Source organism: Bufo gargarizans, chromosome 3 (genome assembly GCF_014858855.1).
Source record: "Bufo gargarizans isolate SCDJY-AF-19 chromosome 3, ASM1485885v1, whole genome shotgun sequence".
NCBI lineage: Eukaryota > Metazoa > Chordata > Amphibia > Anura > Bufonidae > Bufo > Bufo gargarizans.
Genome location: NC_058082.1, coordinates 467,987,338 through 468,001,226, shown reverse-complemented (window position 1 = coordinate 468,001,226; position 13,889 = coordinate 467,987,338). Strand labels below are relative to the sequence as shown.

The window sequence follows — 13,889 nt, the reverse complement described above, 5'->3', positions numbered from 1 at the left end:
TGGGGAAGGAGTCACTTCTAGTGTCCTAAACACCAGCGATAGATACAGAGACCCCCAGAAGATTCCTCGTGTCAGGGGCGCGTGCCGCAGGGGGGCAGGGATCGGTCCTTATCTTTCATCATGACTTCATGTGTCCTACTTACGAATCTATTATCTATTTAAATCTATTATATATCTAGCTATCTATCAATCTTATATTCAATCTATTAATCTTTCTATCTCCTATCTACTATCTATCTATTATCATATTATCTATCCATCTATCTCCTATCTACTATCTAATCAATCTATCTATCTATCTCCTCTCTATTATCTATTATCTAGCGAGTCTATCTATATATCTATCTACAATTAATATCTTCTATCTATCTATTCTCTATATTATCTATCTATCTATTATCTCGAGCGAGCGAGCGAGGAGCGAGAGCGAGCGAGCGAGCGCAGAGCGAGCGAGCGAGGAGCGAGCGCCGAGCGAGCGAGGAGCGAGAGCGAGCAGCGAGGAGCGAGCGAGCGAGCGAGGAGCGAGCGAGGAGCGAGCGAGCGAGCGCCGAGCGAGCGAGAGAGAGCGAGCGAGCGAGCGAGCGAGCGAGCGAGGAGCGAGCGAGGAGCGAGCGAGCGAGAGCCGAGCGAGCGAGGAGCGAGCGAGCGAGAGCAGAGCGAGGAGCGAGCGAGCGAGCGAGCGAGCGAGCGAGAGCGAGCGAGCGAGAGAGCGAGCGAGCGAGCGAGCGAGAGCGAGCGAGCGAGCGAGCGAGCGAGCGCCGAGCGAGCGAGAGGAGAGCGGCGAGCGATCTATATCTAGCTCTCGATCTATCTAGCTATCTATCTAGCTAGATCGATCGATCTAGTAGCGAGCGCAGATCGATCTATATTCGACTATCTATCTACTATCTATCTATCTATCTATCTATCTATCTTCTATCTATCTATCTATCTATCTATCTATCTATCTATCTATCTATCTATCTATCTATCTATCTATCTATCTATCTATTATCTATCTATCTTCTATCTATCTATCTATTATCTATCTATCTCATATCTATCTATCTATCTATCTATCTCATATCTATCTATCTATCTTCTATCTATCTATCTATCTCCTATCTATCTATCTATCTATCTATCTATCTATCTATCTATCTCATATCTATCTGTCAGAAGTAAGGCTCTGTTCACGCCTGTGTAACAGTTTTCTGAGTCTGTCGTGCTGCACCGAGGTCTTCCTCATTTGACTCTGCAGCGGAGGCTCCTGACGGACCCTTAATCACGGGTGTGAACACTGCCTGAATTGTCCTGATATAACCCCCCAGAGTCTGCGGGCGGCTGTGATGACCCCATGTATAATGGACGTGCCCCGATCACTGACCTACATTGTCCTTTCTGATCGATAGTGTCAGGAGGCTGCAGCGAGAGCCTCGTTCTGTGTGGAACCATCGATCCCGTGATGGAATCATCCAGAGACGGGGCGGGCGCTGACTGCCGCCTTTCATTAGGCGCTGCTCTGCATCTCACAAGCTTAGATCCGTTTTACTGTGGGGTAAATTCTTAATTCTTATCCTTAGTTTGTTCTTAAAGGGGTATTCCCATCTGGAACATTGATAGCATATTGCCAACAATATCAGCGAGGCGCCGGTCCAGCTCAAAAACGCATTGTTTTGCAAGTTTTCATTTAAAAATGACACTTACCTTCACTCTGCGGGTCAGTACCATTACACTGATGCCACATTTATTTGTGTTTTTTCTTATGTTTTAATTCAGTTAAAAAAAATTGTAGAAAAAATCTTCTTTGCATTGCCAAAATTTGTCCCCATAACCTTGTATATTTCCTTCTCCTGGGCTGCGTGGGGCTCATTTCTTGCAGTGTGAGCTGTATTTTCTATTGGTACCATTTTGGAGTTTGTTTGACTCTTTGATCACGTTTTATTCAATTTTTTGGGAGGTAAAACAAGGAAAAAACAGCAATTCGCCCATTTTCTTTTCTTTCATGCCATTACCTGTACTGGAAAAATACTTTTATATTTTTAAGACATTTTTGACAACTTTGAACTTGAACATGCTATCATTGGATCTGTTTTACCATAGACTGCAACAAAACACTATTGCAGTCTATGGCAATATCGCAATGTACCACAGGCAGAGCTTAAAGGGGCTCTCCAGGAATAATGTGATTTTCTCAAGTGCCAGCAGCCTGCCGGTCTGACCAGAAGATCCGTACTTACCTGCTCTCCGACGCTCCAGTCCACCATGCTGCCGCCGGTGTCTCTGTTGTGTCCACCTCATCTCTGAAGCCAGTCATTGGTTGCAGTGGAGTATCTGACCATGCTGCATCAGATGTCAACACTCTGAGGACCAGAATATGGAGACACCAGAGACTGCGCGGAGGACTGGAGCAGCTAAGTATGGATCTTCTGGCCAGACCTGCAGGCTCCTGGCACTTGAGAAGATCTCATTATTCCCGGAGAACCCCTTTAAGCTCTGCCTGTGGCACATTGCGATATTGCCATAGACTGCACTAGTGTTTTATTGCAGTCTGTGGTAAAAAGTGATCATTCCTGGAAAACCTTTTTAGTAGGAGCTTCACATTGGCAGGTCTAGGAGCCTTCAGAAGGCCACCACAGAAATTGAATGGCTCCTGCTATGCCGCCCGCTCATCTCTTGAGTTAGCGCCATGTTTAAAGACCCAACATCTTCCGTACATGTAGTGAAGGGGGTTAAAGGAATGCTCCAGTTTCAGCAAATACCGTATGTGTCCATCATATGGCCAGGACAGATTTCTATGCCCTGACTGACACCTGACGCACGTTCCCCGTTTGAAGTCGCTCACTTTTTCCATCTTTTCCATCCCACCCAGACCACCATGACGCCTTCTCCCATTCACGACTTATGTCTGCAGAGTTTTCACTTTTCCAGAATCCTCCCTACGTTTTTCTAAGGCCTCATGCATACGACCGTATTTTGGGATTGTGTCCGATCTGCATATTATTTTTTTTGTGGAAACATTCATTTCTATGGGGCCGTCATTTTTTTGTCATCCATGTGCTGTCCACATCTGCAAACTTTAGAACATTGTCCTGTTCTTGTCCATTTTTCAGAGAAGAATAGGCATTCCTATAATAGGGACCAAGGAAAGCGTGGGAGGCACACGGCCGGTATCTGTATTTTGATCTGCGGTTTTCAGACCGGAAAACGGCTTTTCAGGAGTAAAAATTCCTAAAATCTCCCATGTTTGCCTCACCAGGTCAGGACAATTTTAGAGGATCTGTGATGACTCCAGATTTTACCAGCCATTAGCTGCCCATTTTCCCTGCAGTGGCCACTACAGGGGAAATGCAGTATTACATGCTGGCCGAATGCATAGCCGTCCATGGAGGAAATGGCTGGATCGGCGCCTCTCGTCACCAGCTCTCCAGTCTGGCGCATTGTCCCTCGAGAACGTCTTCACACTGATGTTTTGTCTCCGATTCCCACAGGAGATAAATAGAAACTATTTATCGCCTCCGAAAGGACGAGAAATTATATCATTATTGTGTCATTAGGTTGGGTGGATAATGGCTGCAGAAATCCTGCCCTTCTGTTTTATCGGGATGCACATAAATTGTCTTTTTATGGGATGTGGACAATGGACATAGTGTAAGCGCTCAGACGGGGACCATCCCCAGTATTCCGGGTTCATATCTGGGCCTCATATGTAATGAATGTGAGAAAGGAATCAAGAGGAGGACGAAGGAGCGGCCATACTGAGAGCGGGCTTGTGTGCTGACACAAAGAGACAACAGACACCACAACAGAGCCCATTAGGTTCAGCAGAAGACAATCCGTAAAAAATAAAACGTGAAATAGACAGAGAGAAAGAAAGGAGATAGATTGATATATAGATATTAGATAAAAAGATAGATAATAGATATTAGATAGATAGATAAATTGATAGATATTGGATAGATAATAGATAGATAGATATTGGATAGATAGGAGATAGATAGATATTGGATAGATAGATAGATAGATAGATAGATAGATAGATAGGAGATAGATAGATAGATATTGGATAGATAGATATAGATAGATAGATAGATAGATAGATAGATAGGAGATAGATAGATAGATATTGGATAGATAGATATAGATAGATAGATAGATAGATAGATAGATATTGGATAGATAGATGGATAGATAGATATGAGATAGATAGATAGATATTGGATAGATAGATATAGATAGATAGATAGATAGATAGATAGATAGATATTGGATAGATAGATATAGATAGATAGATAGATAGATAGATATTGGATAGATAGATAGATAGATATAGATAGATATTGGATAGATAGATAGGAGATTTAAAGGGGTCCCTCATTCAGAACCTACATCTGTTACTACATCTGTCTCTGGAGGACCCAGCGCTTCCAGACATTACACGGACAACTCAATAGTCTCAGTGGACACCATGTAATACTTCTCCTCGCCTGTGGGGGTGCTGCAGGGAACTTGACACCTTGCCTCCAGGTTCCCCTATAGATTAGAGCTTGGATTCGGTCTGCGTATAGCGGTCTTCTATTTCCGCTTCTGTAGCCACATGTCACCCACAGGACTGATATTATTTTAGGTTTTTGATGATTTTTCTTTCAGGTTATAAAACTCTGCTGAAAGGAATCTCCGGGAAATTCGGTTGCGGAGAACTCGTGGCGATAATGGGCCCCTCGGGGGCTGGGAAGTCGACCCTGATGAACATCCTAGCAGGATACAGGTCAGTCATAGAACCCGATCTCATCGGATACTCTTATATAGGCAGCCAGAAGATACAGGTGTGGACACATTAAAGGGATTTCTCCAGGATGACCCATGACCCCCTTTGAATGGTGCGGTTGTCCCTCTATTCAAACTCTATGATGGGAGATAGCTGGACTCTATACTTGGCTATCCTCATCAGTCCCATAGAGAAGAATGGAGCAGCAGGTCGATCGCCACTCCATTCAAACAAGGGACATGGTATTTCTCATCAGTGGGGGTCCCAGCTGTCGGGCCATCAACGATCAGACACTTATCACCTATCCTGGGACAACCCCTTTAGAGGACCTTCATCTATTAGGGCAGCTACAGCCCCCATCTCTCACTCTGGAGGACCTATCCTGCCCTACATTACACAGACAGCCATTTGAACTGTGTAATTCCTGATTTCACCTGTGGTGGCGCTGCAGGGAAACTGGACACTTACGGTCAGGTTTCCAGCTGATCGCTGGAGGTTCCAGCAATGGTGCACCCCAGGACCTGCTTACTGGCAGCAGATCCTTCAACCAAAATAGAATAATCTGAAGCGGAGAGACCTTTTAATGAATCTAATGCGAAAAATTATTATTACTTATGGCCTGTGCACAAGTAGCACAGTTATGTAAAGTGATGACCCCCACCATTCAGCTCCCCAAATCTCTGCTTCCTGGACCCGCAAACCCAACTTAATTACACAGAACATGCCTGTAGGAGAAAGTTTGTTTCCTGGTCACACGAGGCTCCTCTATTGAAAATCCAGCTTCTGCCACGATCATGACCTTTACCAGGTTTCCGGCTTGGGCTATGGATGGGACATCACTCCCGCTGTGGATGGGACCAGAACTATTCCTCTTCCTAATGCATTCGAAACTCCTGAATCCACTTCATCTGTGCATGATCTAGGGAGAGGAAAAGTTCTGGTCCTGACCACAGAAGATGTTATGTCCCGTCCATGGCACAAGCCGGAAACCTGGTAAAGGACGCGACATTGGCAGAAGGTGGAGCATCGCGTGACCGGGTTCTCAAGAGGCTGTTCCGTGCAACATCAGAACGGTAAGTATTTTACAAATTTTCTCCTACAGGCGTATTATGTGCAAATAAGTTGGGACTTACTGGGTCCTGGAAAACCCCTTTAAAGGGCATCTGTCAGCAGTTTTGTACCTATGATACTGGCTGACCTGTTACATGTGCACTTGGCAGCTGAAGACGCAACGCAGGCCCCATAGAAGAGAATGGGGCTGCGTGAAAATTGCAAGCATCTGCAAGCATCACCATGGTGCTGGATCATGTGATGGACCATGTGATGAGCGCAGTGACGCATTGCTGAGAAAAATGATGTTGTAATATATGCAAATGAGCCTCTAGGAGCAACGGGGGCGTTACCATTACACCTAGAGGCTCAGCTCTCTCTGCAACTGCCGAGTCCTCTGCACATTGATTGACAGGGTCAGAAGTGATGACGTTTTCACTGTCAATCAAAGTGCAGAGGGCGCAGCAGTTGCAGAGAGAGCAGAGCCTCTAGGTGTAATGGTAACGCCCCCATTGCTCCTAGAGGCTCATTTGCATATATTAAAACTTAATTTTTCTCAGCAGTGCGGGCACATATGGACGTGGGACCAACACAGATGTCTTCAGCTGCCAAGCGCACATGTAACAGGTCAGCCGGTGTCATAGGTACAAAACTACTGACAGATGCGCTTTAATAATGTGTGTTCTAGGAAGAGCGCCACTCGTGCGCACAGGACGTGCCCGGTATTACACATTCAAGTGAATGGGGCTGAACTGCAGTCCTATGTGTAAAGCCGGCATTAATGATATGGATTCATCTGTTGTTTTCCAGAGAGACCGGCATGAAGGGAGAGATCCTGATTAACGGGCAGCCCCGTGACCTGCGGACCTTCCGCAAGGTGTCCTGTTACATCATGCAGGACGACATGTTGCTGCCACATCTGACAGTTCAGGAGGCCATGATGGTAAGTTACAGTCAGCAGGGCTCCCCGCGGACAGAACCGGCAAAGGGGATGAGATTTTACAAAAATACACAGAAACAGACCTTTGGTTCAGACGTTAAGTCAGTTTATGCAATGACGCGGAACTGCGGCAAAATCTGCGGCAGAAATTCCGCTGCGGAAAATCCTCCCCATGCGGCCGTACTGTAAAATCTTACAGAGGAGCTGTCACCTCTCCTGAGTGCATTCCCCATGTAATAGCAATTCGGGAGCATCTATTGTTATTATGACCCTATGTTGTGCCATTCCTCTATTATTCACACAATTTCTAGCAGTTTGCAGTGAAGTTCCAGATGGGTGTTACCAGTTGGGGGGGAGGTGTCCCTGTGCAGTCTGACAGAACTGATTGGATAGTGTCAGACTGTGCAGGGACACGCCCTCAACTGGTAACACCCAGCTGGACCTTCACTGCAAACAGCTAGAAGTACATTCTTAAATTCTAGCAGGAATAACAGAGGAATGGTCCAACACTGAGTAGTAAGAATAGATGCTCCAGGACTATTATCACACGGGGATACAAGCAGTTACTATTCAGACCAGCCAGGGGAGGTGGAGGACCTCTTTAGTCACATACGTGTGTGAATCCCCCCGACTCCCCTCTTACTCCGGCGTCTTGTCTTGCAGGTCTCTGCTCACCTGAAGCTACAAGAGAAAGATGAGGGACGCAGGGAGATGGTGAGTTATACAGCAGATGAGTTACACTTTCTGCGCGTCTTCTTGGCCCTGTTCGCACCTAGCACATAACGCGTTCTCCTTCCTGCGCCTTTTATTTAGGTTTCTATCACAATCATTAGAATTTTTTCGGTTTTATGAGAAGATTCCGCCTACAACCAGCTCTGTGCGCCCATGAAGCAGTCTGTACTATGGCGGATATAACTTCCTGTCACCATTTCACTACATGTAGAAACAGTGGTCACCCAGACCATCGGATATGTGTCCCCTTCCTGTGAGGGGGCACATATCTGGGCATAACTACTGTGAGGGGGCACATATCTGGGCATAACTACTGTGAGGGGGCACATATCTGGGCATAACTACTGTGAGGGGGCACATATCTGGGCATAACTACTGTTAGGGGGGCACATATCTGGGCATAACTACTGTGAGGGAGCACATATCTGGGCACAATTACTGTGAAGGGGGCATATATCTGGGCATAACTACTATGAGGGGGCACAAATCTGGGCATAACTACTGTGAGGGGGCACATATCTGGGCATAACTACTGTAAAGGGGACACATATCAGGGCATAACTACGGTGAAGAAGCACAAACCTAGGCATAACTATGATGAAGGGGCATATATCTGGGCATAACTACTGTGAAGAGGGCACATCTGGGCATAACTACTGTGAAGGGGGCACATCTCTGGGCATAACTACTGTGAGGGGGCACATCTCTGGGCATAACTACAGTAAAGGGGCAGGTATCTGGGCACAACCACTGTGAAGGGGGCACATATTTGGGCATAACTACAGTGAAGAAGCACAAACCTAGGCATAACTATGATGAAGGGGCACATATCTGGGCATAACTACTGTGAAGGGGGAACATATCTGGGCATAACTATTGTAAAGGGGGTACATCTGGGCATAAATACGGTAAAGGGGCACATATTTGGGCATAACTACTGTGAAGAGGGCATATATCTGGGCATAACTATGTGAAGGGGGCACATACCTGGGCATAACTACTGTGAAGGGGTTTAGGTATAACGTTCTCTGCTGATTAATATTTAAAAATGTTTATTTCTTTCCTAAATGTTAAATGATAAAATTCTGTCTTCCTGCCACCACCACTAGGGGGAGCTGCATGCATTGATTGTAATGTATGCACTGAGCTCCCCCTAGTGGTGGCTGCAGGTGACTGTAATGTGTGTACACTATAGACCGCTCTTTGGTGTAGCCATGTGGTCACTGTATACCTTCATTTCAGGTGAAGGAGATCCTGACAGCTCTGGGCTTGTTGCCGTGTGCAGACACCAGGACCGGGTGCCTCTCCGGCGGTCAGAGAAAACGCTTGGCGATCGCTCTAGAACTGGTGAACAATCCTCCAGTGATGTTCTTTGATGAACCCACCAGGTAGGGACTGACATAATGGAAACCAACATGGGTGACTTGAGACAATGCATTAAAGGGACACGTCCATCAAACCTATATATTAACCTATATGTGAATATTAGATTTAATCTGTTTTATAAAAAAAAAAAAAAAAAGATGGATGTTTTTCTTGATATCATTTTTCAACTCTGTGTATTCTACTTCCTGTCCTGGCTCTTTAATTTCCTCTTCTTTACAGGGGCTGTGCCACTATTGGATATTATTTTATTATAATTTAGCACCAAAAACTAGTTACTGTTGTCATTTACTTTCTGCTGCAGTTCTAAGATATTATAATGTCGCCCCCTGGTGCTTAATCTGTATAGTAATGGGCTGCTCCGCCTGGTGGTTGCACGTGCTCAGTTCCATCCTCTGTCAGCAGCTCTGACATTGATAGGGATGGAGCTGCAGCAGAAAGGGCACAACTCCTGAAAAAGGGCTAGCCCCCTGAGAGTAGACGCAGCAGTGAGGGGGTCAGCAATGAGTGGGGGGATCTCTGGACCCATGTGAGGTACAGGGCTGGTTCTAGCTTTGTTACAAAGAGATTGTCATGTCCTATAGGATGTCTGAGTGTCATTTTTTATATCCTTTTTAGCATTGCAGTCTCACTTAACTCTCTCAGTCAGACCATCACTGCGGCCAGAGAGCCCACCTTTACAGACTTAGTGCATAAAGGCGGGTTTACACCGGCAGCCGATTGTCGGAAAGGAAGCGTTCCGTCTCGACAGTCATTCAGTGGAGGAGACCGCACATTTACATGCAGAGATCTCCTCCACAGTATGAGGACGAGCAGTCCCTACTGCAATCCCTCGTCCTCATACAGAATCATTTATGCCACCCAGAAACAATGTGCCTGCACGAATGACATGATCAACCCATGAACGAGCGAAACGGCTGAGTGGCGGCACAGTTACGCGGGCAGATTGTCGGGAACGAGCATTCGCAGGAACGTTACAATTGGGTACACTGATCAATGTAATGCTCTTCTGTGGACATCTTTATCTAGGCCTATCAAGGGAACACTAGAGCAAGGTGTCATACTGTTATCCCAATTCTACAACTACTATAATCACGAGGATTAATCTGCAAATAACATCTTCCCCTCACAGCAGCAGTAAACTGACAGCGGATTAACTGCCTACTCAGGAGCTCTTATCCTTTATGCCGATGGCTACAGATAATATATTGTATGTCATTTTCAAATGAAAAAGAGAAACAGCTAAAAATTCTGAAAAAAAAAAAGTTTTAAAAATACCCTTTTCTGATGGAAGTGTCCTTTTCATAAATTGGCAAATAAACTTACTTACGCCTCTTTGTAAATGTTCAGCAACCAGAAATACCCGTCTAGTGTAAAACAGAAAAGGGAAGACGGTTAAGAGGGGGAGGAGGGAGATGCTGCTGCAGTTTACCATCCAGCGGCAGGTGCCTATCCTTTCGTGTGACCTGGTTGACACTCCTAAGTCCATCCCTGGTATTATCTGCCTAGTTGGACTAAATTGGCAAATTTTCTGCCCATAGAATACAATAGGTGGGCGACTCTCCAGTCCAAACTTAAAATTTGACTATAGATGCTGCCTCTATTCTAGTCCTCTATCAAGATGGCCTCCACCGTCTGAGATGAAGCGCTGTAGAAGAGCCTGAAACACGCTGCCTTCCATTCTTTGATGGGCACAGCGCCTACGTCGTCGGCACCGGTCCACTTGGACATGTCAGTTGGAGGAGGCCGTAGGAGGAGCACACAACCATGTACAAATTGCATCGGATACGTTTGTTAACGTCTAGGATCCTTAGAGAATGTTTTGGGCTTCTTTCAGGTTTTCCTTTTTCACATCTGCTTCTTGCCCTCAGTCTCGGCTGTGTTTGCTTGAGAACAGAGAAGACTTGTAATCTTTTAATCCGTCAACTTTTAATGAAATCAGTAATCATGGAAATGGGTCAGAGGAGGCGGCGCGCGCCGCGGCGGGTATTACGGGCGGGAGTTTATTGCTGACTGTGAGTGTTTGCTCTGTAGCGTGTTCTACATTTGGGGGATGGATAAAAGGTCCACAGAGACCCCAGGAAAAGTTGCGCAGGCCCCCCTCTTCTCTGTGCTTGGGAGGATGATACATGGCATAGGAAAGGGAAGTTAATAAAAGTGCCGGGCTTTGTTTAAATAGCAGTGCCTATATAATACATCTATATACTACTTAAAAATAGCGCCGTAAAATTGACAAATAATAGTACCGTACAGTACGCAATACATACAATACCTAAGAAGTATTGTAATACAGTGGCCAGATAACAGTACCGTACTGTGCCCAAACAATACTGTCATACAGTGGCGAATTAAAACTGGCATTTAGTACCCAAACTAGCTTTGTTAAAATAGTGCCATACTGTGCTCAAATAGCAGTGCCTATATAATACATCTATATAGTACCTAAATAAGAGAACCGTAAAATTGACAAATAATAGTACCATAAAGTACCCAATACATACAATACCCAAGCAGTATTACAACACAGTGGCCAGATAACAGTACCAAACAATGCCGTCATACAGTGGCGAAATAAAAGTGCCATTTAGTACCCAAACTAGCTTTGTTAAAATAGTGCCATACTGTGCTCAAATAGCAGTGCCTATATAATACATCTATATAGTACCTAAATAATAGCAACATAAAATTGACAAATAATAGTACTATAAAGTACCCAATATGTGCAATACCCAAGCAGTATTGCAATACAGTGGCCAGATAACAGTAACGTACTGTGCCCAAACAATGCCGTCATATGGTGTCTAAATAAAAGTGCCCAAATATTTATTTCCTGTGACCTATGCCTAACAATTACAGCAGCCAATCTAATCGTTCTGTTGTTTGTGCTCCTGGAGCCCAGTCTGTATTATGTCATGTGGTAGGTGACAAGTCTTCTTTGTATATCGCCTATTCTATATGATTTAGCATCCCATGGCTTGTCCTTTTTCCCTCTTCTAGTGGTCTGGACAGCTCCTCCTGTTTTCAGGTTGTCTCCTTAATGAAATCTTTGGCTCAAGGCGGGCGTAATATAATCTGCACCATTCACCAGCCCAGTGCCAAGCTGTTTGAGCTCTTTGATCAGGTGAGTCCTGGTGGTGACGTCGTGTTACAGATAGGCACACGGACAATGGTTGTGGAACCACCGTGCCAAGTAATAGCTTTGACGTTGGGCCAAACCCTATGGGCGTATTTCTGGCGCGTTCCTGGTATTTACCCTTTAACACCTGCGAAATCCAGGGATGTGGACTTCGCTGCGGGTTAGCAAGCAGACCGCCACCTTCTCCTGAGATGGTGCTGGTGTACTTGGCAGCTGATGGGGTCGGAAACAGCAGTTTAAAGCATAAGAGACAGATCAGGAGACCATGCATAAGACACATGGACTTCAGGAACTTGGACCCTGTTTAGGGAACTTGGCAAGACGGACTTCAGAAAATTAGACATTGTTCCCACATAGCAAATACAGGAGCAAAACTTAGACAGGAATACAGACAGAAGCTGGCATACACAGACAGACGGAACGCTCCATATAGACTAGCACAGGGATCAGCAACCTTCGGCACTCCAGCTGTTGTGAAACTACGACTCCCAGCATGCTCCATTCACTCCTTTGGGAGTTCTGAGTACAGCCAAGGAGGTGTGCATGCTGGGAGTCGTAGTTTCACCACAGCTGGAGTGCCGAAGGTTGCTGATCCCTGGACTAGCAGAGCACAAGCAGTGGCTAGAACACTAGGTCGGAATTCAGACAAGGACAAACAGAACAAACCCCAGCTACAAACTATGACTAAGGCACAGACAGACTCCAAACGGACCAAAGCAAGACAAGACATGAAAGACAAGACATGATTGCACAAACAGGGCAAGTCATAGAGACATCCACCAAACTGACACAGAACTCAGGACTATATAGCAGACATAACGACGTAATGAGCCAAGTAGTCGAACAGATGCAGAAACAGCAGTGGCTTATTTTCCTGGGCATGTTGAACCCAACTGCCTGAGCCTTCTCTCCCTGGACATCTGCCGCCAGGTGAGAGTCAGGAGGCCCCCATGTCCATAGGATGGCCAGCCGATCCCATCAAAATCATCAGGCTCTTCTGACACTAATCTAACTCTTTCCAGACAGATGTATTTCAAAGTATATTTCTAAGGGGGCAATAACTTTTAGCATGGGTGATATATCATAAATGCAGTAATAACCCAAAGAATGTACTATATGGTTCCTCAGGTTCCCTTTCATGTCAGGAATCAGTGAGTTCACAAACTGCTGCCCAAGTCTGCATGACACGTGAGATTAATTTAGATGGACATCCCCTTTAATGGACCCAACCTATCCTTTCCCAAGTGACATTGCTGTACAGTAAACCATCCCCTCGGAAAATGGGGTTCCTCCATTGTAGACCTGTCTGTTAGCCTGAGCTGGGTTCGGATACAAAGACTCTGAAAGACCCAACATGTCTACGGGCAGCTTATTGGTTTTATTTAGAACTATGTAATACCTCAATTTACCTGTGGGGGCACTGCAGGGAAACCGACCACTTTCTGTCAGTAGGCTTTACAGATTTCAGCTTATCTTCAGGAGATCTTTGTATCTAAAAGGGAAAAAGCAGACAAAGCCTTTAGGTTTGCTCGATTTTTGTTGTTGTTTCTCCTTTAAGACCAAATGAACAGTCTTATTTGCCGTCTGCAGAATGGTTAAAGCTGACAAATATTTTCTAGTATTAGGAGCCGGTAAAGCTGCAGAACAGATAACATTACATGCTCCTCTCTCTTTTTCAAACACAGCTTTATGTATTAAGCCAGGGACAATGCATCTACCGTGGGAAAGTGTCAAATCTCGTTCCATACTTGCGGGTTCTAGGATTAGGCTGCCCGACTTACCACAACCCGGCGGACTTCAGTGAGTAAAATGTTTTCTAGAACTTTCACTGTGCTTCTCCGTAGTGAAATAATGGGCCTGATGGTCCCACAGTCGTCTGCAACTTGTGGATATCCAGTTGC

The 13,889-nt window shown here is 45.4% G+C and overlaps 1 protein-coding gene across 2 annotated transcripts in view; it reads left to right on the top strand.

Moving 5' to 3' along the window:
• ABCG1 (ATP binding cassette subfamily G member 1) overlaps positions 1–13,889 on the top strand; it is an 85,758-nt gene that overhangs the window by 26,902 nt on the left and 44,967 nt on the right. For both annotated transcript variants that reach the window (XM_044286731.1, XM_044286732.1), the window contains exons 3-8: positions 4,630–4,747; positions 6,608–6,740; positions 7,401–7,451; positions 8,712–8,857; positions 11,850–11,973; positions 13,674–13,788. In XM_044286731.1, the coding sequence (XP_044142666.1) occupies positions 4,630–4,747; positions 6,608–6,740; positions 7,401–7,451; positions 8,712–8,857; positions 11,850–11,973; positions 13,674–13,788 (687 nt within the window). The remainder of the gene's footprint in view (positions 1–4,629; positions 4,748–6,607; positions 6,741–7,400; positions 7,452–8,711; positions 8,858–11,849; positions 11,974–13,673; positions 13,789–13,889) is intronic.